Below are 23,385 nucleotides of genomic sequence, written 5' to 3'. Positions count from 1 at the left end.
CAACAGGTTAGAATTTTTACTTCATTTTCTCACTGTTTTTAGTATTTCACCATTCAGTGATTTGTTGAAATTACAATTGTTAGAGATTTTACGCGTTTCTATTCGTCAAGTTTCTCTCGCCTTTCTCTTTGGTTAAAATTTGACCAAAACCTCGCTCATTCGGTGCTTAACGACTTGGTCTCACCATATTTTTAACTTTTTACCTTCGAAGACGCAAATGGGCAAAAAGGTTTGTTTGCGTTTTTTTGGACATTTTATAAAAATGGAGTCGTCAAGAACAAAAGGTAATTCTTGAAAAAGACATCGCAGAGAAGCAGACGTTTGAATGAATTATATCATCACAATACCAATACGTGATGATTGTCGGTAAATTTCAATTGCTGGTAACAGGAACTTGTCATCATGCAGAGAGTGATAAATGATATTTGAAAACAGTTTTTAGTCTTCATCTTTAAAAGGAAAACGAGAAAATTTTTTTATCCTTTTCTTTAGCGAAATGTTAACCACAGACTTCTCAGTTCAAACACCGAAGAATGTATATTGATTTGACTCGATACACCGACACCAAAGCTTATAAAGAAAGAAAGTTTGTTATAATCGAATAGAAGTACGGTTGTTATGCCCTGCTTTGTTCACAGTAAAAAGCAAGCTTTTAACTTTCCCCATTACGGAAACTGGGTTTTATCGTGCGTGGGGTCGTTTTGTGACCAAATGGGTCATCGTCAACAGTTTATTTAGGTCCTGGAGAAACGTCCTAAAACACATTACGAAATTACAATAACTGCAAGGGCTAATTTTATTTCATACCACAGAAACCATTCCACAAAAGCAATATGATCTCACACCCAGTGAATGTGCCTTGATTGTGTAAAACGTTACTGGCCACTTGCGGTGAACAATCGTTACATAAATAAATTACCCTAGGAATAATGTGGGCAGAGATATTGTAAGTGTATCAAGCGTGAAATTTGTGCTAATAAGAAATTTGTTCAGAGCACACTCGACACGAGTCCTCTTAACAAGAACTTGACTACCACTGTGAAACGCAAAGGTTCTCATCCGCAATGCAGGCTAACGGGGGGCGAATTGTTGTAAACCCATCTTTTCAAGAGTGGGTTTACTTGGATGAAAAATCTCCCCGCGCTTTTCAAACTCCAATGAAAAGGCAAGTTACGTATTGTGTAGAGGAGGAAATTGGTCGAAAAGAATTCGAAATTAAAGACGATCCGTGGAAACAACGCGATAACCAAAGTAAAGTTGACTTTGTTGAGGCGAAATCAAATGGGCGATACTGTCGAGCAGCAATACTGATGTCCATAATCATTGGGTCATTGATGTCGATCGCTGCATTAGCGCTGGTTCTGCTGATGTTGTTTGGGAAAGTAGGAGCAGGTTGTGGGTGTCAGTCATCAAGTGAAGGTTAGAATATGGATAAAGATCTAATTTGAGAGAGTCAACATATATAAAAGCTCGCCAGGACATATTCTGGATCTCGAAAATATAAATGCAGTCGCGGTCCAATTATGTTTTGCTATCAGTGCTAAGGTCAGTCAAGCAGTTTGGTAGAGTTCAGTTGCTACGATGTACTGTCGTTGTATAAAAAAATGACGTTTCGGCGAAGACATGTCACCATTATCAAATGCAAATTATAGTGAACGTTATATATACAATAGTAAGTGAGAAATTACATTAGAATAAACAAGGCGGGAATAAACAAAAGAATGGAAAAATGTTTTAAATAAACAGTTTTGCTGGAATGGAGTCATTTTGAGTGTTCAGAGTCGGTCTCTTTTTCCTTATCAAAAGCATCGGTAAAATTTCCGCACAGCCCCATACTACATTATGCATTCAGTTCTTGGATTGAGAAAACAATGACAAAACAATAGATTGCCATTGGGAAAACAGATTTGTTTTACAATAGTATGGGGCTGTGCGGAAATTTTACCAAAGCATCTCGTAAATAAGGCACTCAAGTTTTCCGTGGCATTTCTTTAAGATGGTAAACTGCTCGTGAAGATTGGTAGGTCTTTGATAGTGTTTATCCTGTAGGTGTTTACCGATGACGGAATACTTTGCTCCTCGATGCGCAGGTGAAGGCGACGGCTTGTGTAGCCTATTAATTCGAATCACACGAATTACATTGGAATTCATACACAACACATTGTTGGTTTACAAGTGAGGGCTTTGTTTCCGTAACTTTTAAATCTTCAGAGATTTTCTTACTTGTGAAAACTGGTTGTATTACACGATCGATTTTCTTTCCAAGGTAATTTGGCAAGGTAATTTGGTAAGGTAATTTGTCACTTACTATTGTATATATAACGTTCACAATCTTGTTATAATTTGCATTTGATAATGGTGAGATGTCATCGCCGAAACGTCATGTTTTTATATCGCTACTCTTTATTCTAAAATGTTTCTCAAAACCTCTCATCATTAAAAATAGTTGTCAGATTTTATTTATTTCCAGCACTTGGCTCTATGGCTATAAAGACTTTGACAGCTGTGTTCAGATAGGCGGGAGAGAAGGCTTTTCAAAACATAAGATTACCAGATTCAATAGAGCGTGGAATGATCATGAGTCGACGAAATGAAAAGAATGAATTAAAAATTAGCTCGCACTTATACCTCATGATTGACAATTTACTTCGACCAATGAGAGGACTGTTCAATGTACGCTTGACGTTATACCAAAACTGTTTTGTTCGGCAATATTGCGAGACTGTTTACGGGGAAGCAAACAAAGGGGACAGGACATTACGGAATCGCGCCCATTGAAAAGCGTCGCCCGAGAAAAGTGGGGTACCCATGATGCTTTGCGGGCGCAATGACCTAGGAATGAGGTTGCAAACGCTCACCGCCAACTTCGGTCGCTTTAGATCTGAATTGACAAATTCCCAAACGGGAGTTGTAAAATTTCGCTTTGCGTCCGTTTAGAGACAATGGAGATACAATTGGAGCAATTAGCATTGTTTCAAAGTGACGAAATGCTCTTTTCGTCGGTAAAGAGCGAGGGCCGCGTTTGCATATCAAAAGAGCGTGAAGTGTTCATCCGTAAGCTTATGAGCGTGAGCGTGCACCTACGTGGAGCGGGAATCTACAACGTATACTTAAGCTTTTCGAAAAGTAATTAGACTACCGACGTGTTATCTGAAACTGACGGCAATAACGGGCCAAAAAGGAAGGTAAAATTCCGCACAGCCCCATACTACATTATACGTTCAGTTCTTGGATAGAGTGACAAAAACAATACTTTACCATTGGGAAAACAGATTTGTTTTACGATAGTATGGGGCAGTACGGAAATTTTACTAAAAGGAATATTTCTGTGATGTTTTGCTTTCTTGGCGAAGTTGATGGTCGAACCTCGCAAATCTGCCGCATTTGAGTCTTAACACAAATTGAAAACCCGGCATTTGAAAGGTAATTTAATTTTACATCTGACCGATTTTTAAACAATATAACCTAATCAAGATAACGCCACTAATTACGTCTATTCTTCTTCGATGAAAAGCGCTACGTTTCGGTTGTCTGCACAAGAAACAATACTTTCGAACACTGCGTACACGGGGGATTACATGATTGACAGTCGGATTGACAGGCCTGCGTGAAGTTACGCATGCTCTCTTTCTCTTTTCTAGCTTATTTGCATTTTCCCGTGCGACGTTTTTCAATGGGCGCGATTCTGTAATGATAGCAAAGTTTTTTAAGCGACCCTTCAAATACTTAACTCAATAGAAACGTATTCGTAGCTTGGTAGAGCAGTCAAGCTCTATACTTAATGTTACCTTTCTTTAGTCGTTCAAAACAACAGATTGCATTTCGCCGTGCTTCTGTTTAGTTACAATGAAGAAAAGAAACGAAACAAAACAAAAATAGTAATGAGAACATCATTGACAGGGACGTGATCTCTTGCGAATGCTTTTTTCTTGCCACGAAAAGCAGAGTTGGATTAATAAGAGTGGAAAGATTATTTTTTGTTAAACATAATAGGAAAAAAGCTTATGTCCTCTCATTGAAGTGGATGTGGTTTAACTCAAATGTGCTGTTCTGTAATTATTTTGTTTCAAATCTTCTTCAGTCAGTCCCTCCGCTGTTACTCAAAGAGATTTTTTAGCCTGGATAGAGGATCTCCAGAGGAACGTCACAAACCTTCAACAGAAACTGGTGAGAAAATGTAGTATAGTTGATTAAATTTGGTTACGCTTTTCGTCGCGATAAGTCTTCTATTCAGTGTACGCAAGGTCACATTTTTTAACTATGGAATAAGTCAGTTTCCAGATACTTCTTCATTTGCAGGAAAAGAAAACACATGAGCTCAAAGTTGTTCACTTATCGCTTCGAGATCTTGACGGAAAATTGCACAATTTGACAAACAAGGTAATGTATGCTAATAATCCCACTTTTTCACGAAGAACTTGATTTCGCGGGGGAATTTGATACAGATTCCATCGGAAGTTCATTTTTTGCTCTTGTTTGCTTTTAAGCTAAACATTACTGAAACAGCCCTCCAGGATAAAGACAACAAATTCCTAGTTCTTCTACAGAACACGACTTCAAATTTTCTTCTCAAGGTAATGAAAGCGATGTGCTTCGTTATCGTGTAAATAAGGAACTTTAGAGGAATGCTTTGAGATTACATGGTGGGTGCTGAGTTAAATTCTCGTCCTGATTGCACAGTGCAGGTTTAGTATTGCAATATTAAACTACAACCACTTCATTGCAATCAACAGTTGACCTGTTATGGCACAAGGTAAAAGAGTATAAGACAAAGAATTAATTTGTCGATTGAGACTGGAGTTGGAAAGTTTAACATCAAGTAAATAAAGGGGGTAAATTTCTAATGCAACTGTGGTGCTGCGTCGGTGAGGGACTGATAACAAGATAATTTGGTTTTGTCAACTGAATTGATGCTGTAAATTGGCCTCTGTGAAAAGTTTCTAAGTTGATCTTACGAGCATTAGTGCGTACAAGGAAGGTTAGCCCTTCGTCCTTCGCTCTGACGAAGTGCTAACGCTCGCAACGTCAGCTTGGAAAATCTTCGCGGTAGCTATTTGTATTCTGACTTAAAAACTACTGCAGCAAGCGAAAGCCTTGGAAACGAATTTATAATTGTCTATGTAGTTCCCATATGTTACAACTACAGGTATATTACAAAGTAACCCACAGCCTAAGGAACTGAGTTTTTTTTTTCCTGAGTTTTCCTCATTTACCAGGATGAATTGCAAAGACAAAAACAAACGAAAAACGATCAAAAACATCAAAAATACGAAAACCAACTAATTCATGTGATCATCATGTAAATCTTTCCTTAGATGAACCGAATCAGTTCATCTGGAGTTGGGGCCTATACGTTGGCGAATCAAACAGAGGAGATTTTGAACAAATTTAAAAACCACACCGCAAGCTCTCTAATATCGGTAAGTACTACAAAATGATTCATAGATCTTTACAAAGTTTAAGTGAGGATGTTATTTGGAAAGATTTTGTATGCAATCGTTGTTATCGTCCACTTTATGCTATTCAGTTGTCCGATTTGAGTTTTGAGACAGGGAAAAAAGCTTTTAATCTGATAGGACGTGGCCAGAGGAGTTTATTACCAATTCATATTTCATATCGTATTCATAACAGGAGCGAAACTCATGTTAAATAGAAAATTGACGAATGAAATGAACTTTTTGGACAAAAAGCGAGTATTTGTACCTCGAAGGGAGGTAAGTTGTTATAAAGCATAGCAAAGACTCCTTGCGTACTTTTCCTTTTCTGTCTTTATTGTAATTTCTGCATCAGCGGACAATTAACGCTGGATTAAACTTTCTTGCTTGATAAGAATTCCAAAAAATCAGGCCTTATTACCTCAGCAATATTTCACCGTGAAAATGCCACGGGTGGAACAAAGCTGTGTCCTGTTTTAAAGATAACGATTTGCCAAAACATGTCCGAAGACATTGACATTATTGAATGCATTTTTCTCTTTTTTTTGCTCAAACAGTTGATAAACGCAACAGATGGACTAAAACAAGAAGATGTGAAGTTGAGGACACTTTTGTTAGAATTAAACACCACCCTCTCTACCAAGGTACAAGACAAAATTTGCAGATAACTAATCAAGCGTAGATATTAAGCAATTGGCCGCAGTTCTTCTAGCGATAATCAGTTCTCAACTGGCATCTAAGCTGAAGGGATGAGTTTGTGTCTGTTACGTCTGATTCGGAAATGTTTTCCACATTGAAGGTGTTCACTAGGGTGGTATTATGTCGAGCAATTTTTGCAAATCGTCTTTTTTTCTTTGATAAAACCAAATTAACTTTGCTTCAAGCTCGCAAGCGCTGAAAAATCAATGTCATGAAGGGAGCGAGAGGCTTTCACGGAAATAAAAATTCAAAGGAGAGGAAAGGAAAGGGAAAAAGAAAAGAAAGACACGGATACGAGCCAACAGCAAGTTCGTAGCTGTCACGCGTTCAGTATGTGCGCCTTTCAAGTTTAAATTAGACAAAAGAGATACACAAATTGTTCCCTTTATCAAAAAATCATGTTGCAGATAGAGAATGTTAGTAAGCTCCAAGGCCCAATTGGACCGCGTGGTTTCAACGGCTCTCAAGGAGCGATTGGGCCAGCTGGACCTCAAGGATTCAATGGTACACAGGGTACCCAGGGGCTTATAGGCCCCTCAGGGTTTAATGGATCAAGAGGACCACCAGGGCCACAGGGACCTAACGGAGCAGGAGACTTCTCCCAGTGTGAACACAAGACTGAGGATTTGACTGGAAACCAAAATCCAGTCACCGGCAACAGTTTACCATCTCCAGTTAAAGTGATTAAGAGTGAACCAATTGTAAGTAAATTCAAAGGAAAGATTCAAGACTATTCCCTTTGTAATTTTGTTGATAACGGAAAGTGTAAAGACGTTTGTCAGATTGTTTGCCATACCCTAACGCAAATGAAAACGTGGGTTAGCTGACGTGATACGCCAACATGGAATCATGCATGCTCATGTAATTGGACAACATATATGTAGGTCTTTTGTATCAGGAATTAGATCGATCTAAGTCTCCAAAATAAAGAATAGATGGTAAATTATTAAACGGAAGTAGTCAAATAGTCTACTGTTTTTGTTGTCAGTCAAGTAATTCAAGTATTTTTTTTATTGCAGGGTAAGAGGATCGTTGGTGCCTCATGTACAACAGACCATGCTCAGCTTTATCTGCTCACGACCCGAATAAACCCATCTAATAATCAGTTGCTCTACTACTGTAGCTGTTATGGTCATCATGGAAGTGGTCAGGCTTCTATTCAGTGCGTCATGCATTACTGGGAATGTCCACTGACCACATGAACGCATGAACCGAACCTTTTTGTGACTAGAGCTCAAATGCCCAAACCATTAGCCCTGCTTAGCTACTTATAACTTCATCCCTGCATGTATGCAATAAGTTTCAAAAAACAAAAAAAATTTGATTTGCAATTACTTCATTCTTTTTCATGTCCCATTGCTTTAAACAAGTGAGAGCCATTTTCAATTTCCCTTTTAAAAAATAATTCAAATAGTACCCGCGCTCTGATTGGCCATAAAACCATTTTACATGAGCGTATGTAAACACGGTTTTCGTTCCTCTTTCATTAGTTATTTTATAAAAGAAATGTAAAATGGTTTCCGTGTTTACATAGCCTGATGTAAACACTTGGGAGGTTGGGAGAACACGAGATCAGCTTATAAGCTGGAAACCACTTCTTCGTCGTCGTGGTTTCCTACGCTTATCTCGTGTTCTCCCAACCTCCTGCGTGTTTAGGGACCGGTCATTATTTATCGCCTGGGGGGGGGGGGGTCGGAGTATTTAGGGGGGGATCACATGGTTTTTTGAAGACCTTTAGGGGGGATCAGCCGTAATTGACAAGCATAATGGGGGGGATCAGACCAAAAAAAAAGGAATTTTAGGTCGCGCCGGGACCCCGGGTGATTGCATTTGTAAATACTTTGGTAGGATTTGCCGCTGGGACTCTAAGCCCCCAACCATATATTCAAGACCACGTTCAGTTGTATTTTGTATTATATAAACTCTATTCTAGCCCAGACACAAAACCCAAACCCTTTTACAGACCCTCCATTTTGTAAAAAAGAATCACTATCGTAGTCTAACATACACGTTTTTATTCAGGCACGATCTAAATTAGAAAGGTAATCAAGATTTTGAGAATGGAATACTTACAATTGTTCAAAATTGTTTCATAACGTTTCAGTTTGTTTTATAGAGAATCGTCATCTAAAATCATAAACTTTCATTATTTTAATACGCGGCCGAATGAAAACAACAAATAAAAAAGTGTTTATTTTGGTGAGGCTGTATCTTGTTCCGCTTCCGTGTCAGAATCTTCGGCAGCCCTCTCCACTGGCTCTTGCACAGTCTCCTCGTCAGATTCATCTGAATCCTCGCCCAAACTTGACCCTTTTTCAGCACCATTACTGCTATTCTCTTCGTTCATTCTGGCCACTACCACTTTCAAATTGCGTGCCAGCTCTGTTTCAAACACGCCTCTTTCCAAAAGCCATAGCAGAGGATCCAGGTGGAGACGCTTGAAAAATCTCGCAGTGAATCCTGCATTAATACTTGAGACACATTTGTAAGTATTCTTTTCGAGTGAATCGAAAACTTCTTTAGCTACCTCTTTTGAGGTAAGTTTTTCTAGGAGAATTGCTGCTCGCTGATGCAACCTTTTCTCCTTGATTTTTTTCACTTTTCTCTTGTTTTCTTTTTTTCTTCGGGATTGGCCATTGTTCCCCATGGGAGATGGGAACTTTTTCTTCAAGCTCATGAGGGTGGTCGTGAACGCATTGGAGGCTTTCTGCAGCTCTTGGTGTATGGCCTTCACTCGCTCTTGAGCTTCCTGGAAATATTTGAGCTCATCACTTGCAAACGACCTTAAGGTATGCTCTTCTGTCATTGTCATATGTTAATCATTTGAAGGATATTGAGATCCGAAAGGACATCAGAACAAGAGCAGCTCAGGAGCGAAGAAGGCAAGAGGCCGAACGAACGTACAAGGACTTTCAATGGGATAACCTCATCGAGGGTGGCAAAGTTGAAAAGTTGCGGGTAAGAGAACTAGACCTGTATCTCAACAAGCCTGGTTTGACGACTGTGGGTCGGAAACTTGACAAAGTGAAGGCCATTCGATGTCACTATTACCGACAGAATAAAGAGACTGTGATAACAGAAGAACTGTCGAGTGATGAAGATGACGTGGAATCCGAGGATGAAGAATCCGAAAGTGGAGAGGCAGAGAGCGACGATGACTATGTTTTCGTGGATTTGGATGAACAGCCTGAGATTGGCACTTCCTCGACAATTCAGTTCGTATCTGACGAGCAAATATTTACCGTTGTGGTTCAAGGTCCATGAGACGTAAGTACCACTATTAAAATATCACTTGCATATTCAAAAAGTTATTTGGCGGTGGCTGGGAGAAAAGGGGGGGGGGGGAATCATGAAACTTTCCACTACCGATAAGGGGGGATCTCTAAAAAACTAGATACTCTACGGGGGGATCAGGTAAATGCTCCGATGTGACAACAAAAATACTCCGACCCCCCCCAGGCGATAAATAATGACCGGTCCCTTACATCAGGCTATGTAAACACGGAAACCATTTTACATTTCTTCAAAATCACAGTGACTGCAGTCTTCCACTACGTTTATTGTGTCTTTTTTTCTCTGTACGTTTCGCCAAATTTATAAAAAAAAATATATAGGCTAAAATATTCATCGCGGAAGAAAAGGATATTTTAGATTTTATTTTATAGTAAACTACATTGCTGACCGAGTGGTCCTGTGCGCGTTATTCAACGGTTTTCAATACGCTGTATGCAATTTTCAAATTTCTGGTGAAACTAAACTTTATTGGGCTTTCTTGGCTTTAATTACGTTTTCATAAATATTTCACGTTATATAAATTGCGATTAAAGGTTGAACGTGTCAATCAGTCATGTTCTGATACTTTGACGTTTATTGAACGCTGTTTTCATTTAAATCTCGGGTTATCGGGCATAGTTTAGACCAAGGGAAAAAATTAGTAAATTAGTAAAATTAGTCCCGGTTAGCGAGTAGTTCGATTAACAAGTACAAGTTAGCTAATTGTAAATGACTTGACATCTGGTAACAAATCCAGGGGAAATTGCATTTTGTTTAAGTTTGCGAGGTTCTGTTGACAAAGGAAAGGAGGAGGGAGGTTTTCAGGACTTATTTACGACGTCTCCAGCCTCTGTATTTACAAGCTGATAACGGACTCTCACTTTCCACTTAACAACGATGATTATCTACAGATGAATGATATTGCTGTTGCCTCAGTCAAAACAAATTCATAAAAAGAAACTCGGGTTTTCAGGGGGTCATTTTAACGTCAGATATCTAGTTACGCTTGCAAATACAACAAAATACAACAGGTTAGAATTTTTACTTCATTTTCTCACTGTTTCCAGTATTTCACCATTCAGTGATTTGTTGAAACTACAATTGTTAGAGATTTTACTTCGCGTTTCTATTCGTCAAGTTTCTCTCGCCTTTCTCTTTGGTTAAAATTTGACCAAAACCTCGCTCATTCGGTGCTAAACGACTTGGTCTCACCATATTTTTAACTTTTTACCTTCGAAGACGCAAATGGGTAAAAAGTTTGTTTGCGTTTTATTGCACATTTTATAAAAATGAAGTGGTCAAGAACAAAAGGTAATTCTTGAAAAAGACATCGCAGAGAAGCAGACGTTTGAATGAATTATATCATCACAATACCAATACGTGATAATTGTCGGTAAATTTCAATTGCTGGTAACAAGAACTTGTCATCATGCAGAGAGTGATAGATGATATTTGACAACAGTTTTTCGTCTTCATCTTGAAAAGGAAAACGAGAAAATTTTTTTATCCTTTTCTTTAGCGAAATATTAATCGCAGACTTCTCAGTTCGAACAGCGAAGAATCTATATTGATTTGTCTCGATAAACACCAAAGCTTATAAAGAAAGAAAGTTTGTTATAATCGAATAGATATACGGTTGTTATGCCCTGCTTTGTTCACAGTAAAAAGCAAGCTTTTAACTTTCCCTATTACGGAAACTGGGGTTTTATCGTGCGTGGAGTCGTTTTGTGACCAAATGGGTGATCGTCAACAGTTTATTTAGGCCCTGGAGAAACTTCCTAAAACACATTACGAAATTACAATAACTGCAAGGGCTAATTTTATTTCATACCACAGAAACCGTTCCACAGAAGCAATATGATCTCACACCCAGTGAATGTTTCTTGATTGTGTAAAACGTTACTACCTGGCCACTTGCGGTGAACAATCGTTGCATAAATAAATTACCCCAGGAACAATATGGGCAGAAATATTGTAAGTGTATCAAGTGTGAAATTTGTGCTAATAAGAAATTTGTTCAGAGCACACTCGACACGAGTCCTCTTAACAAGAACTTGACTACCACCGTGAAACGGAAAGGTTCTCATCCACAATGCAGGCTAACCGGGGGCGAATTGTTGTAAACCCATCTTTTCAAGAGTGGGTTTACTTGGATGAAAAATCTCCCCATGGTTTACAAACTCCAATGAAAAGGCAAGTTACGTATTGTGTAGAGGAGGAAATTGGTCGAAAAGAATTCGAAATTAAAGACGATCCGTGGAAACAACACAATTACAAAAGTAAAGTTGACTTTGTTGGGGCGAAATCAAATGGACGATGCTGTCGAGCAGCAATACTGATGTCCATAATCATTGGGTCATTGATGTCGATCGCTGCATTAGCGCTGGTTCTGCTGATGTTGTTTGGGAAAGTAGGAGCAGGTTGTGGGTGTCAGTCATCAAGTGAAGGTTAGAATATGGATAAAGATCTAATTTGAGAGTGTCAACATATATAAAAGCTCGCCAGGACATATTCTGGATCTCGAAAAATATAAGTGCGGTCGCGGTCCAACTAAGTTTTGCTATCAGTGCTAAGGTCAGTCAAGCAGTTTGGTAGAGTTCAGTTGCCACGATGTACTGTACTGTAAGATGATACGTTGATTTCGCAAAAAATTTCTCAATCTTTTTTTCGCATTAGAACATTGTCATAACAAGTCTGTTCTGTGTTCTGTTTATTGGTGTTATTTTTCGTATCACAGCTATTTAATTGGAAAAAATAGTTGTTAGATTTTATTTATTTCCAGCACTTGGCTCTATGGCTATAAAGACTTTGACAGCTGCGTTCAGATAGGCGGGAGAGAAGGCTTTTCAAAACATAAGATTACCAGATTCAATAGAGCGTGGAATGATCATGAGTCGGCGAAATGAAAAGTATGAATTAAAAATTAGCTCGCACTTATACCTCATGATTGACAATTTACTTCGACCAATGAGAGGACTGTTCAATGTACGCTTGACGTCATACCAAAACTGTTTCGTTTGGCAAGATTGCGAGACTGTTTACGGGGAAGCAAAGTTTTTTTAAGCGACCCTTCAAATACTTAACTTAACAGAAACGTATTTGTAGCCTGTGTAGAGCAGTGAAGCTCTATACTTAATGTTACCTTTCTTTCGTCGTTCAAAACAACAGATTGCATTTCGCCGTGCTCCTGTTTAGTTACAATGAAGAAAAGAAACGAAACAAAACAAAAATAATAATGAGAACATCATTGACAGTGACGTGATCTCTTGCGAATGTTTTTTTCTTGCCACGAAAAGCAGAGTTGGATTAATAAGAGTGGAAAGATTATTTTTTGTTAAATATAATAGGAAAAAAGCTTATGTCCTCTCGTTGAAGTGGATGTGGTTTAACTCAAATGTGCTGTTCTGTAATTATTTTGTTTCAAATCTTCTTCAGTCAGTCCCTCCGCTGTTACTCAAAGAGATTTTTTAGCCTGGATAGAGGATCTCCAGAGGAACGTCACAAACCTTCAACAGAAACTGGTGAGAAAATGTAGTATAGTTGATGAATTTTGGTTACGCTTTTTGTCGCGATAAGTCTTCTATTCAGTGTGCGCAAGGTCTCATTTATTAACTGTGAAATAGGTCAGTTTCCAGATACTTCTTCATTTGCAGGAAAAGAAAACACATGAGCTCAAAGTTGTTCACTTATCACTTCGAGATCTTGACGGAAAATTGCACAATCTAACAAAGAAGGTAATGTACGCTAATAGTCCCACTTTTTCACAAAAAACTTGATTTCGCGGGGAAATTTGATACAGATTCCATCGGAAGTTCATTTTTTTGCTCTTGTTTGCTTTTAAGCTAAACATCACTGAAACAGCCCTCCAGGATAAAGACAACAAATTCCTCGTTCTTCTACAGAACACGACTTCAAATTTTCTTCTCAAGGTAATAAAGCGATGTGCTTCGTTATCGTGTAAATAAGGAACTTTACAGGAATGCTTTGAGATTACATAGTGGGTGCTGAGTTAAATTCTCTTCCTGATTGCACAGTGCAGGTTTGGTATTGCAATATTAAACTACAACCAATTAATTGCAATCAACAGTTGACCTGTTATGGCACAAGGTAAAAGAGTATAAGACAAAGAATTAATTTGTCGATTGAGACTGGAGTTGGAAAGTTTAACATCAAGTAAATAAAGGGGGTAAATTTCTATAGCAACTGTGGTGCTGCGTCGGTGAGGGACTGATAACAAGATAATTTGGTTTTGTCAACTGAATTGATGCTGTAAATTGGCCTCTGTGAAAAGTTTCTAAGTGGACCTTACGAGCATTAGCGCGTACACGAAGGTTAGCCCTTCGTCCTTCGCTCTGACGAAGTGCTAATGCTCGAAACGTCAGCTTGGAAACTCTTCACAGTGGCTATTTGTATTGTCAACTCAGTTGCTAAAATCAAAATATCCTCCTCAAGTAGCATGCTTTAGGCGCTCAGTCAGTAAAACGAGGCGCAATAATAAGCCGCGCGAAAGAGGCGGAGAAGAGAAAAAAGATTTGCGTAATTATTTACTCGACCAGACCCGACCCTCGCTATCAGAGAGCAGAAGCAAACACGAGGGTTGAAGAATATGGTCAACGGAGAAGCAAGTAAATAATTAACTCCGATGTCCATGCAATTTTTGTTTTCAGACAGATTTAATCAGATATGATCTTAACTCAACACGAAATTGGGTGTTAGCCTCCAACGCTGAATTAAAGAACGAACTGGAGGCTGTGAACACAACTCTGATATTGAAGGTTCCTATTACAAACATAACAGTCATGTTCGCTTGCTAAGAACTCACTCATTTTTGTTTTCAAGTTCTCCTCTATTACATAATTCATACTCATCAAAAGCTGATTAACATACACAGAACCGGTTTTTGAGTGGGTGTCTAAAATCACTTCAGTTTGTTAGCTTAAGAATGCTCCAAATGTTCGATCGATCAATTTGAAAGTTTAAACGAATCATGACCAAGATACTTTTACGTCTTGGGGACAAGCCACAAGAATTAAACTCAAACTTGAGGGGAGGGGTGGCTTGAAGAGGACAGGGAAGTTCCTAAACGTCATTAAGTTTTGTGTTGTGTTTAATCTTGTTCGTGGCTCATCTACACAGAAGTACAATAAAAGGTTGCACTTTAAAAAAGTGATTTAAAAAAGTGAGCATTCCATTGCAACTGTGTGATAATCGTTATGTTTGTCAGCTCAACAGTACGGCTGAAAGACTTGATCGAGAGGATATCGGTACAATAACTCTACTTAACGACATCAACTCAACATTGTCCTTAAAGGTACCTGAATTTGGCAATTTAAGTTATTTTAAGCAAACTTTCAATCTGCCTTAAGAGGGCAAAACATCCAACCAGAACCATTACACCCAACGAAGTAAAACGCAACATAAACAAAGGGACGCGTGCGCAAAACATTTGTGCACTTTCAAATCGCTGTATATCTGAATATATACGACAGCAGGTGATTGACGAAGCCCGCACTGCTATCTATATTCAACTCAGAGATTAATTCTTACGAGCTCCGATTGTAGTAATGATAATCTCTTTAGTTTTAACAATTGATTAGGGCAAATAAAAGTTGTTTTATTGTATCAAAAAAGGTCTTTTTCCGCAGTTAGAGAATGTGAGTAAGATCCCCGTTGGACCACGCGGTTTCAACGGCTCTCAAGGACCGATTGGACCAGCGGGACCTCAGGGATTCAATGGAACACAGGGTTCCCAGGGTTTTAACGGATCACAAGGGCCACAGGGACCCAAAGGAGCTGGAGACTTCTCCCATTGTGAACATAAGACTGAGGATCTAGTTGGAAATCAATCTCCAATCACCAGCAACAGTATAGCAAATCCAGTTAAAGTGATTAAGGGTGAACCAAGGGTAAGTAGCTTCAAAGGAGAGATTTACGACTATTCGCTTTGTAGTTTTGTTGATAACGAGAAGTGTAAGGACGTTTGTCAGATTGTTTGGCTTACCTTTACGCAGATGAAAACCTGGGTTATGCAATCCTGGGTGAACCAAGTGTGAGTACAATTAGAGGAAGATATTCAAAACTATTCTTGAAAAAAAATTAAAGTGGTTAGGGCTGGTTATCCAACTTGTTTGCCTTGCCTTCATGCCAATAAATTCTTGAGTCTTTCTGAGTCCATCTGACGTATGTGCTAACATCAATGTGATAATGGTAAACCAAATGTAAGCATACTCAAAGGAAGATTTCTACATTTATTCCTTTCATGATTTAGCTGATAACAGGATATTTAAGGCTAGTCGCTCGACTGGTTTGCCTCACCTCTCTATAAATGAACTTACAGGTCTTTGAAGTGACGTCATATGGCGTGATAAGCAATTACTGTGTCATGTATGCTTACACGACTGGACTCTGGTATTTTTCCTTCATTTCATTCCATTTATCCTTCAGCAATAGTCTCCAAAGTAAATGAACAAATTAATCAATTCCTTTAATAAACAGGAACATACAAATGTACTCTAATTTTCATTTATTGCCGTATACAACAACAACAACACTTTTGTCTAATTTAATTCTACACTTCTTTACCAAATTTCGTTAAAATATACCGACATATTGAGCTAAATTAAATTTTCACAAGAATTTATGGGAAACACCAAATTTTTCAAATTAGAGAAAAGTCTTGTTTAGTTACATTTTTTATATTCGAGTTCATTTATTTACCTTTGCAGGGTAAAAAGATTGTTGGTGTCTCATGTTCAACAGACCTTGCGCAGCTTTATCTGCTCTCGACCCAAACAAATCCATCTAATAATCAGTTGTTCTACTACTGTAGCTGTTATGGCCATCATGGAACTGGCCTGGCTTCTATTCAGTGCGTCATGAATTACTGGGAATGTCCGCTGACCACGTGAACACGAAAACGATTGGTGTTTTGACTGGGCGGAAAAAAAACTTTGCTATGTCGAAACCTAGCTGTATTACAACGAGTTCTAGATCTGAATTCATACTGATATTGGTAATAACATGATTTCGAGTGTAGTATGGTGCTAATTAGCGCGGGTAAACTTTTCAAAGACAGCAAAATTGCGTGAACTCGTAGGGCGAGTGCAATTGGTAGCCTGAAAAATGTTCAAGTGCTTATTTACACCAAATTGCGCAAGAAATCGTGTTTTCACCTATTGATAATTTACATGAAAAAAACAAAACAAAACAAAACAAAGCACGCGCCCGTATTTTAAATTTTTACTTGGTTTACAACTTTGCACTCGTGTTACATGAAAAATGCCTCGTTTCCAGCCAATTAGAAGCGCGTCGTTTTTTCATTGCTATCATTTGTCGTGTCTTTTCCCGCGTTTTTGAAACAATTTTTTGAAATTATGATAATTCACTTTCTTTTCTTGGGCCCCAGGCGAGTAGGTTAATGCGGAAAGCTGCCGCTTGGTCAGAGCTGTTTCCTCGAAATTGCATTACATTTTCTCTTTGGTAGCATAAATGTTGAACATACATGTCCAATGTAGTTGTAGAAATCAAGTTGTTGTCGATTACATCAAAAGATAGAGGAAAAGCGACCTAAGTTTGTGCCTGGTTTCATGTTTGCTTTGAATGACAAAGCTAGGGATATTTTCCTTTTTCTGATACTCCACATTATTACCATGGAAATACAAAGACAACGTATTCTTAAGAAGTTAAATTGCGCTCAATATAAGGAACAAAGTAACAAAGTTTACGAAGTAATTGTTGTCGAAGATAAACGAATATTTCGCTTATTGGAATATTATAAGACAACCAATCAGTTAGAATACCGTTTTTTGGCCCACCACCTTTTTTTTTCCAAAAAACCGATCGTTTCGTATCGAATAACACTCGTCGCACTTTGTAAAAAAGCAAAAAAGTCTGTCTTACTTTTTAATAAGAGACCGTCGTTCTTTGTAATTAATTAAGCTGTGCAATAACCTGAGCAAATAGACCCGATAATATCTGTCAATCCTGTAAATAATGATGACTATAATGGTAACGATAATGACAATAATAATGATGATGACAATGATAACGATAATTATTCTGATTGCAATAGTACCGGTGGTGATGGAGATGCGGGATCTCTTCTCGACTCGTTATAACTTATTTTGCAGCTTGCTTTAACACTTATTGGCACGTAAGGGTTCTGGAAAATTAAAAAACTTAATTAAATTCAGCTTTATTGCTTTCGTTTTACACAAGGCTGACAGTTAGCCGGGTTTGTTAGGAAAATAGATAGGACAAAATTTTCTTGACGGATGATATGAGACTTGCCTTTTGTTGAATTAGTATGCTAAAAAGTCCATTTGTCATTTATTCTCTAAATAGCAATAAAGGAAACCGCCAGCATTTAGTTTCAATTAATTCATTGGACTTCGATGAGTCATCTCTTTTGAGCCAGATGTTCACAGGCGGACAATGAGAGAGCTTCGGTAAAAAAAAAACTAAGTTCAAAGTGCGAATTTTTATGATTGATAGTATAGCATTTGTAAAGACTATCACAGAAATTAAAAAAAGAGATAGAATTCAGATTGAATGGCCCTGATCTAACGAGGAATTGAATTAACAGGCAAAACGGTCTTAAAACATCTTCTTCGTGCAAATCACAATGAACGGATCCTTTTGTGCAGTCATTCTGCAGTATGCCTTCTCTAATTCAGATTTGAAAGAACTGCGGACAACTTTCATCGCAAACTGTGTTTTCAATAATTTCCTTAGTTATACCGCTATCATGTTAAACATTGTTACAATGTACGCGATACGCAGAACGTCATCTTTGCCAAAGACTCTGAAAACATTGTTGCTTAGTCTTGCTTTTTCTGACGTTGGAGTCGGTTTATTTGTTCAACCTTTATATACTTTCTCTCTGGTCAAGTGGTTGAAACTGGACCGTCCAAGCTGCAACACTTACCAAGTGTGGAATATTTCAAGCAATTTATTTTCAGCTGCTTCGTTCCTTGGCGTTGTAGCTGTAAGTGTCGACAGAGTTTTAGCAGTTCATCTTCATCTCAGATATCAGGAGCTTGTGACTCACAAACTTACTGTTACTGTGGTGATCTCTATATGGGTGTTCAGTGCATTTATTTCTTTATTGGTATTGTGGAGTTCATCCGCAACTCAGAATCTTATTCTTTTAGTTATTGCAGCTACTGGCTTTATTGTCTCCTTTGTGGTGTGCACCAGGATATATTTAACTGTCCGACGCCACAAGAAACAGATTCAGTCCATGCAGATACAAGAAATTGTTCAGGCTCGTGAAAAGGCAAATTTTACCGCGCTTATTAAATCTACAGTTGGTTTATTTTACGTAAATCTCGTATTTTTAATTTCGTATTTGCCTTTTTTCATTTGCATTGCTGTTGTTAGAATCTATGGCTCGAGTATCGCTTTCCGGAAAGTTTTTATTTTCTCATGGACTCTGATCTTTCTTAATTCATCTTTGAACCCTGTCATTTACTGCTGGAAGATGAGACACATTCGACGAGTTATCATAGAAATACTTGGAAACTTGTCTTGGAGCAGAAGTAAGCCATCTCGTTTACACTACAATCGGTCTTCAAGGGTTGTCCATGTTGAAAACTGAACTCTCTTTCTATAATTATGTTAAGGACTGTATACAGCTGTTTTCTGTAGAGTAAATAAATCGAGGAGTTTAAGCCTGGTGATATGAGGCAGCGAAAATAATATTGCAGTTTAAATATTTCCGGAATAAAACGTAAGTGCGGAAGGGAAAGAATATTTAACAGTTCACTCAGTTAGTCAGTACTTGTGACTCCAAGTATAAGTAGGATTGTCTATATGATATTATGCGTATAAAAGGTATCGTCACTCTTTAAATTAAAAGGGAAGCGGAAGTTCCCCTATGTTTTGTTGATTTACCATGCATTGACTGCAAAATGCTCAAAATGTAAAAATCTCTCTCTGAGCGTAAAATCAAACTGATATCCCATTGACACCAAAGCTTGGACATGTTTCAAAGCTTTTTAATTAATCACAGTTAAAAACTTAATTCTTCATAGGAAATGTTTAGACCGATGTTTGTCGCCTTCAAATTTAGCTCATTGGAAATATAAGTTAGTGACTACTTCAAAACCGATGGAAAGCTCAGTTTTAAGTTCTCTATTTCTGATTTTCATTCAATAAAACCCGGTTTAAGTAAATATGTTTTGCTGATGTGAATGGGGTATAAGAGGAATCTTCCCCGTAAAATTCCCAGAGTAATACTTAATCCTCCACCCCTCCCCCTCTTAAGAGATAAATATTAGCATTTTCCCCTGGAGTTCTGTCGATTAGGCGCAGTTAATAAATAAGTACGATCGAAAAAGTAATTAATATAAAGCAGCTGTATTTCTGAGCTAAACAACAACGAAGATCAGATTTTACCATGGGGTTAAAAAGATTTACCAACTCAAGGTACTTAAAGGTCCTTCAAGGATGCTTTGCGATAGTGCACTCTTCAAAACCTGTCAAGTCTTCTCCAAACTCGTGTAAGTTTTTATAGTCTTCTACCAAAACACCAAAGAGAGTAGATGAAGAGGTAGGAACGTTTTTGAACGTTTTTTCTTTGAGACCTGATAAGCTTGCACGCTCCTGCGAAATAACTGCCCATGTTAAGTTCACCAAGACGCAAATCCCTAACATATCTTCATTCTTTTTTTTTTTTTTTTTTAAGTGTGGAAACTCTTTACGCTGGGCCAATTTACAGTGATATCTCAAGGACCTGTAAGCTCTACGACCAGCTTATCATCAAATATCATGCCACTCTTTGACCGGTATTTACCTTACGACAAAATGGTCGTCAGGACTATTAGGAAGCAGCTCGCTCCAAAGAATTCACGGAGAGCTGGAAAATTTTTGGGCCGATTTATTTTGACTGGTGCGGCGTATTATAAAAGGAGAGAGAGAGAATGTTAACCGACTTCTATCTACACTCTAACACAGTGGTTACCTGCATGATTGAGAGCACAATTAACGCAAGGATCCCGTTTCAAAACGCGAACACGGCTAAAGTTTTTCTTTTGTTTCCTACATTATAAACATTATTTTCATATCACAAGCATGTCAATCACAAGCATGTCAATCACAACCTGAGTATCAGGCAAGTTTAACTTAATTGTGATAAACTGTAAAGCTTAAGAGAAACTGGTAGCATCGGTTTAGCCGGGAGAAAACTATTTCCTGTAGTTCGAGAGAATCGGCTAGAACATCAGAATACATATTCCCATCATTGATAGCATCTCTACAAAGTTAACAATAACCATTTTACTTGTAATAGTTATCAAATGAGTAAAAAGAATTTAGAAGACATAAGTAAATATTGATTTCGTAAGGCGATGAAAGATAGATGATATTCACATTGTAACGAGCCTGAGACAAAAGAAAAGGAGACAAGTGACATCTTTCTTTGATGATTATCATTGTTTATGAAAAACAAAGAAAAAATATTCCTGTGTCTGCAGATATTATTGATTCCATCTTTCATGGTAAACTAATAATACATCTCACGAAAGCGTGATGTCAAGAGTGGTATTTGTATCAGAATGAAAAACATCTTAACCTTAACTTCTTGGTTATGGTGTGACAAAACAGGTAAATTTTTATGAAGCTAAGTGTCAAAATATCTCGAAGGAAAAAAATTGAAATAAATATAGGTTCTAACTCATGTTGAGTTTAGGTTAAGAGGGCTCTGGAAATTCATTACATCGTTGAATAAGGCAGCGATTCACGAAATTAGTCAGTTATGATACTAATCAAGCTGAGAACTGACCAGGCACCTCTGGCTTCTATCCTGACAGGCTGTCTGACAGGTGGCTGGCCTCTTTCCGATATTTAAATGGTCGATTTTATTACACACTCGTTTGGTGGAAACAAGGGATCTTCAATCCCGCTTTCAAATCAAAGGAACCAATTGAAGGAGTCAAAAAGCCAAACAAACAAACAAAAATAATACAGCTTCCCGTAAGGTACTATATTGGGTGCCATACTCACTTTAAGATGCTAAACGACTAAGATAGTTTGATTCTCCACAGGCGGCCCAAGCTCCAGCTGTGAGATGATCATCTTGCGCAATAACAGTCATGACGGAATTATAAGAGTTTGTATGGGCATATTTACGACCGCTCTAAGGAATAAAAAATACGTCAAATTCTCAAAAAAAAAAGACCTCACCTTACTTCCACAGTGTGTCGCTTGTTATCTGACCGCTTACTTTGATGAAAAGAGCCCATTTAAGCGAGTTGTTTATTTCGAGGTTTTCAACGTACATAAGAAAAGCCCAAGGCTGAACACTCCATTTCCGAACGCCTGATCCGAGAAGCGAAAAATCCAAGCTCAAAATGATCGGGCGCCCACAAATCCAACGCAGAATCCAAGCACATATACTGTAGTTTCATTTCAGTTCACTACAAACTCAATCTTTCCCGTGCAACCGACGCTAAGCCGCAGTTTGCTTCAAAAATTTCCAGTTTAGAGGTTTCTAACAGCCCGCGGCCACATCAACCTTGACACACGACCGTTGAAAACCAGCTCGGTAACCCTACCTCCTTTTTGAACTGAGCCTCGCCGGGGACCATACCGTCAGTTATCGTCTATAAATTGTTTTAGAACCACGGGTCCCCTCAGTAGAAATCGATCAAGAGGCTATTGTTTCGATCGGCCAATCGGCCAATGATTATTTTCGGAGTCAGAGGAAAACCTTGGAAGGATTTGTTCCAGCATTCAATTTAGCTCTATCTGGACATACTTAGTTTAATGTTGCTAACAAGACAACTGTTATTTCGTTTCGTCCGCACGGATATCCAGCAACAATACTTACCACGATTTCCATTTCAGAGACGAGTTCGAATTGATTACGTCCCTGCTGCAACCGTGGAATAGACTATTTTTTACCGAGGACATTTTTTCTTTTTGAAATTGAAAGGAAATTATCGAGATTTACGAGATCAGCTGTGCGGTTTGCAACTATGCCTGTAAATTATTTTGAATTTGTAAACATTTCCGGAGGCGAATTCGATTGGCCGATCGAAACAAAAGCCTCTTGATCGATTTCTACTGAGGGGACCCGTGGTTCTAAAACAATTTATTGACGATAACTGACGGTATGGTCCCCGGCAAAGCTCAGTTTGAAAAGGAGGTAGGGTTACCGAGCTGGTTTTCAACGGTCGTGTGTCAAGGTTGATGTGGCCGCGGGCTGTTAGAAACCTCTAAACTGGAAATTTTTGAAGCAAACTGCGACTTAGTGTCGGTTGCACGGGGAAGATTGAGTTTTTAGTGAATTGGAATGAAACTACAGTATATGTGCTTGGATTCTGCGTTGGATTTGTGGGCGCCCGGTCATTTTGAGCTTGGATTTTTCGCTTCTCGGAACAGGCGTTCGGAAATGGAGTGTTCAGCCTTGGGCTTTTCTTATGAACGTTGAAAACCTCGAAATGGACAACTCGCTAAAATGCGTTCTTTTCATCAAAGTAAGCGGTCATATAACAAGCGATACGCTGTGAAAGTAAGGTGAGTTATTTTTTTTAGAGAATTTGACGTATTATTTTATACCTTAGAGCGGTCGTAAATATTCCCATACAAACTCTTATAATTCCGCCATGACTGTTATTGCGCAAGATGATCATCTCACAACTGGAGCTTGGGCCGCCTGTGGATTCTCGAATAACTTAATGGGGATTGCCTCAACAAAAAGTTATGTCCTCTCTTGATAAGATACATTCATAAAAAAACCCTTTCTAGGAAACGACTCTAAAATTTTTTCCGGATAAGACCGATTTTCGATCAGCGATTTTGTATCAATTATGACAAAACGAGATTATTTTTCTCATAGGTAGTTCTGTCATAATGTTTAACCATCTAAATGAACTTTTTGGGGAAATCAAGCGAAGAGGCGTTTAGAAATTTGGATGTCTCAATAAAAACCTACAGTAGAGGTTAAACTTCGCTGAAATAATTGATTCTATCTAAG

General features: G+C 38.3%; 3 protein-coding genes across 7 annotated transcripts; all 3 read left to right on the top strand.

Moving 5' to 3' along the window:
* Positions 1-986: 986 nt before the first annotated feature.
* Positions 987-7,598, top strand: LOC149042108 (uncharacterized). Its single transcript, XM_089211509.1, has 8 exons — positions 987-1,419; positions 4,082-4,167; positions 4,300-4,380; positions 4,488-4,574; positions 5,316-5,420; positions 5,993-6,079; positions 6,542-6,835; positions 7,154-7,598. The coding sequence occupies exons 1-8, from the start codon at positions 1,065-1,067 to the stop codon at positions 7,334-7,336; spliced, it is 1,278 nt and encodes a 425-aa protein (XP_089067635.1). The 5' UTR covers positions 987-1,064; the 3' UTR covers positions 7,337-7,598.
* Positions 7,599-9,261: 1,663 nt separating this feature from the next.
* On the top strand, positions 9,262-17,770 carry LOC113665982 (uncharacterized). Of its 5 annotated transcripts, none has more exons than XM_089211511.1 (9): positions 9,262-9,401; positions 11,244-11,854; positions 12,843-12,928; positions 13,061-13,141; positions 13,250-13,336; positions 14,075-14,182; positions 14,632-14,718; positions 15,053-15,313; positions 16,133-17,770. In XM_089211511.1, exons 2-9 carry the CDS (start codon positions 11,500-11,502, stop codon positions 16,313-16,315), a joined length of 1,248 nt encoding a protein of 415 aa, XP_089067637.1. In that variant the 5' UTR covers positions 9,262-9,401; positions 11,244-11,499; the 3' UTR covers positions 16,316-17,770. The 5 variants fall into 5 exon arrangements, with proteins under 5 accessions (XP_089067637.1, XP_089067641.1, XP_089067638.1 ...); XM_089211514.1 differs by lacking the exon at positions 9,262-9,401 and adding an exon at positions 12,190-12,316 and having other exon boundaries at positions 11,719-11,854; XM_089211515.1 differs by lacking the exon at positions 11,244-11,854.
* Positions 17,771-17,910: 140 nt separating this feature from the next.
* LOC113665986 (alpha-1B adrenergic receptor-like) lies at positions 17,911-20,805 on the top strand. Its single transcript, XM_089211533.1, has one exon. The coding sequence runs from the start codon at positions 18,031-18,033 to the stop codon at positions 19,003-19,005; it is 975 nt and encodes a 324-aa protein (XP_089067659.1). The 5' UTR covers positions 17,911-18,030; the 3' UTR covers positions 19,006-20,805.
* Positions 20,806-23,385: the final 2,580 nt, after the last annotated feature.

This window comes from Pocillopora damicornis, chromosome 7, assembly GCF_964200805.1.
Source record: "Pocillopora damicornis chromosome 7, jaPocDami1.2, whole genome shotgun sequence".
NCBI lineage: Eukaryota > Metazoa > Cnidaria > Anthozoa > Scleractinia > Pocilloporidae > Pocillopora > Pocillopora damicornis.
Note: the sequence above shows the minus strand (reverse complement) of the source record. Positions and strands in the feature narration are given on the sequence as shown.

Bases quoted from the DNA above. Each gene is read 5' to 3' on its own strand.
- LOC113665986 (XM_089211533.1), top strand. From the start codon at position 18,031: ATGAACGGATCCTTTTGTGCAGTCATTCTGCAGTATGCCTTCTCTAAT.
- LOC113665982 (XM_089211511.1), top strand. From the start codon at position 11,500: ATGCAGGCTAACCGGGGGCGAATTGTTGTAAACCCATCTTTTCAAGAG. The intron at 11,855-12,842 runs GTTAGAATATGG...AATCTTCTTCAG, and splicing joins GTGTCAGTCATCAAGTGAAG to TCAGTCCCTCCGCTGTTACT. The intron at 14,719-15,052 runs GTACCTGAATTT...CTTTTTCCGCAG, and splicing joins ACTCAACATTGTCCTTAAAG to TTAGAGAATGTGAGTAAGAT.
- LOC149042108 (XM_089211509.1), top strand. From the start codon at position 1,065: ATGCAGGCTAACGGGGGGCGAATTGTTGTAAACCCATCTTTTCAAGAG. The intron at 4,168-4,299 runs GTGAGAAAATGT...CTTCATTTGCAG, and splicing joins CAAACCTTCAACAGAAACTG to GAAAAGAAAACACATGAGCT. The intron at 5,421-5,992 runs GTAAGTACTACA...TTGCTCAAACAG, and splicing joins CCGCAAGCTCTCTAATATCG to TTGATAAACGCAACAGATGG.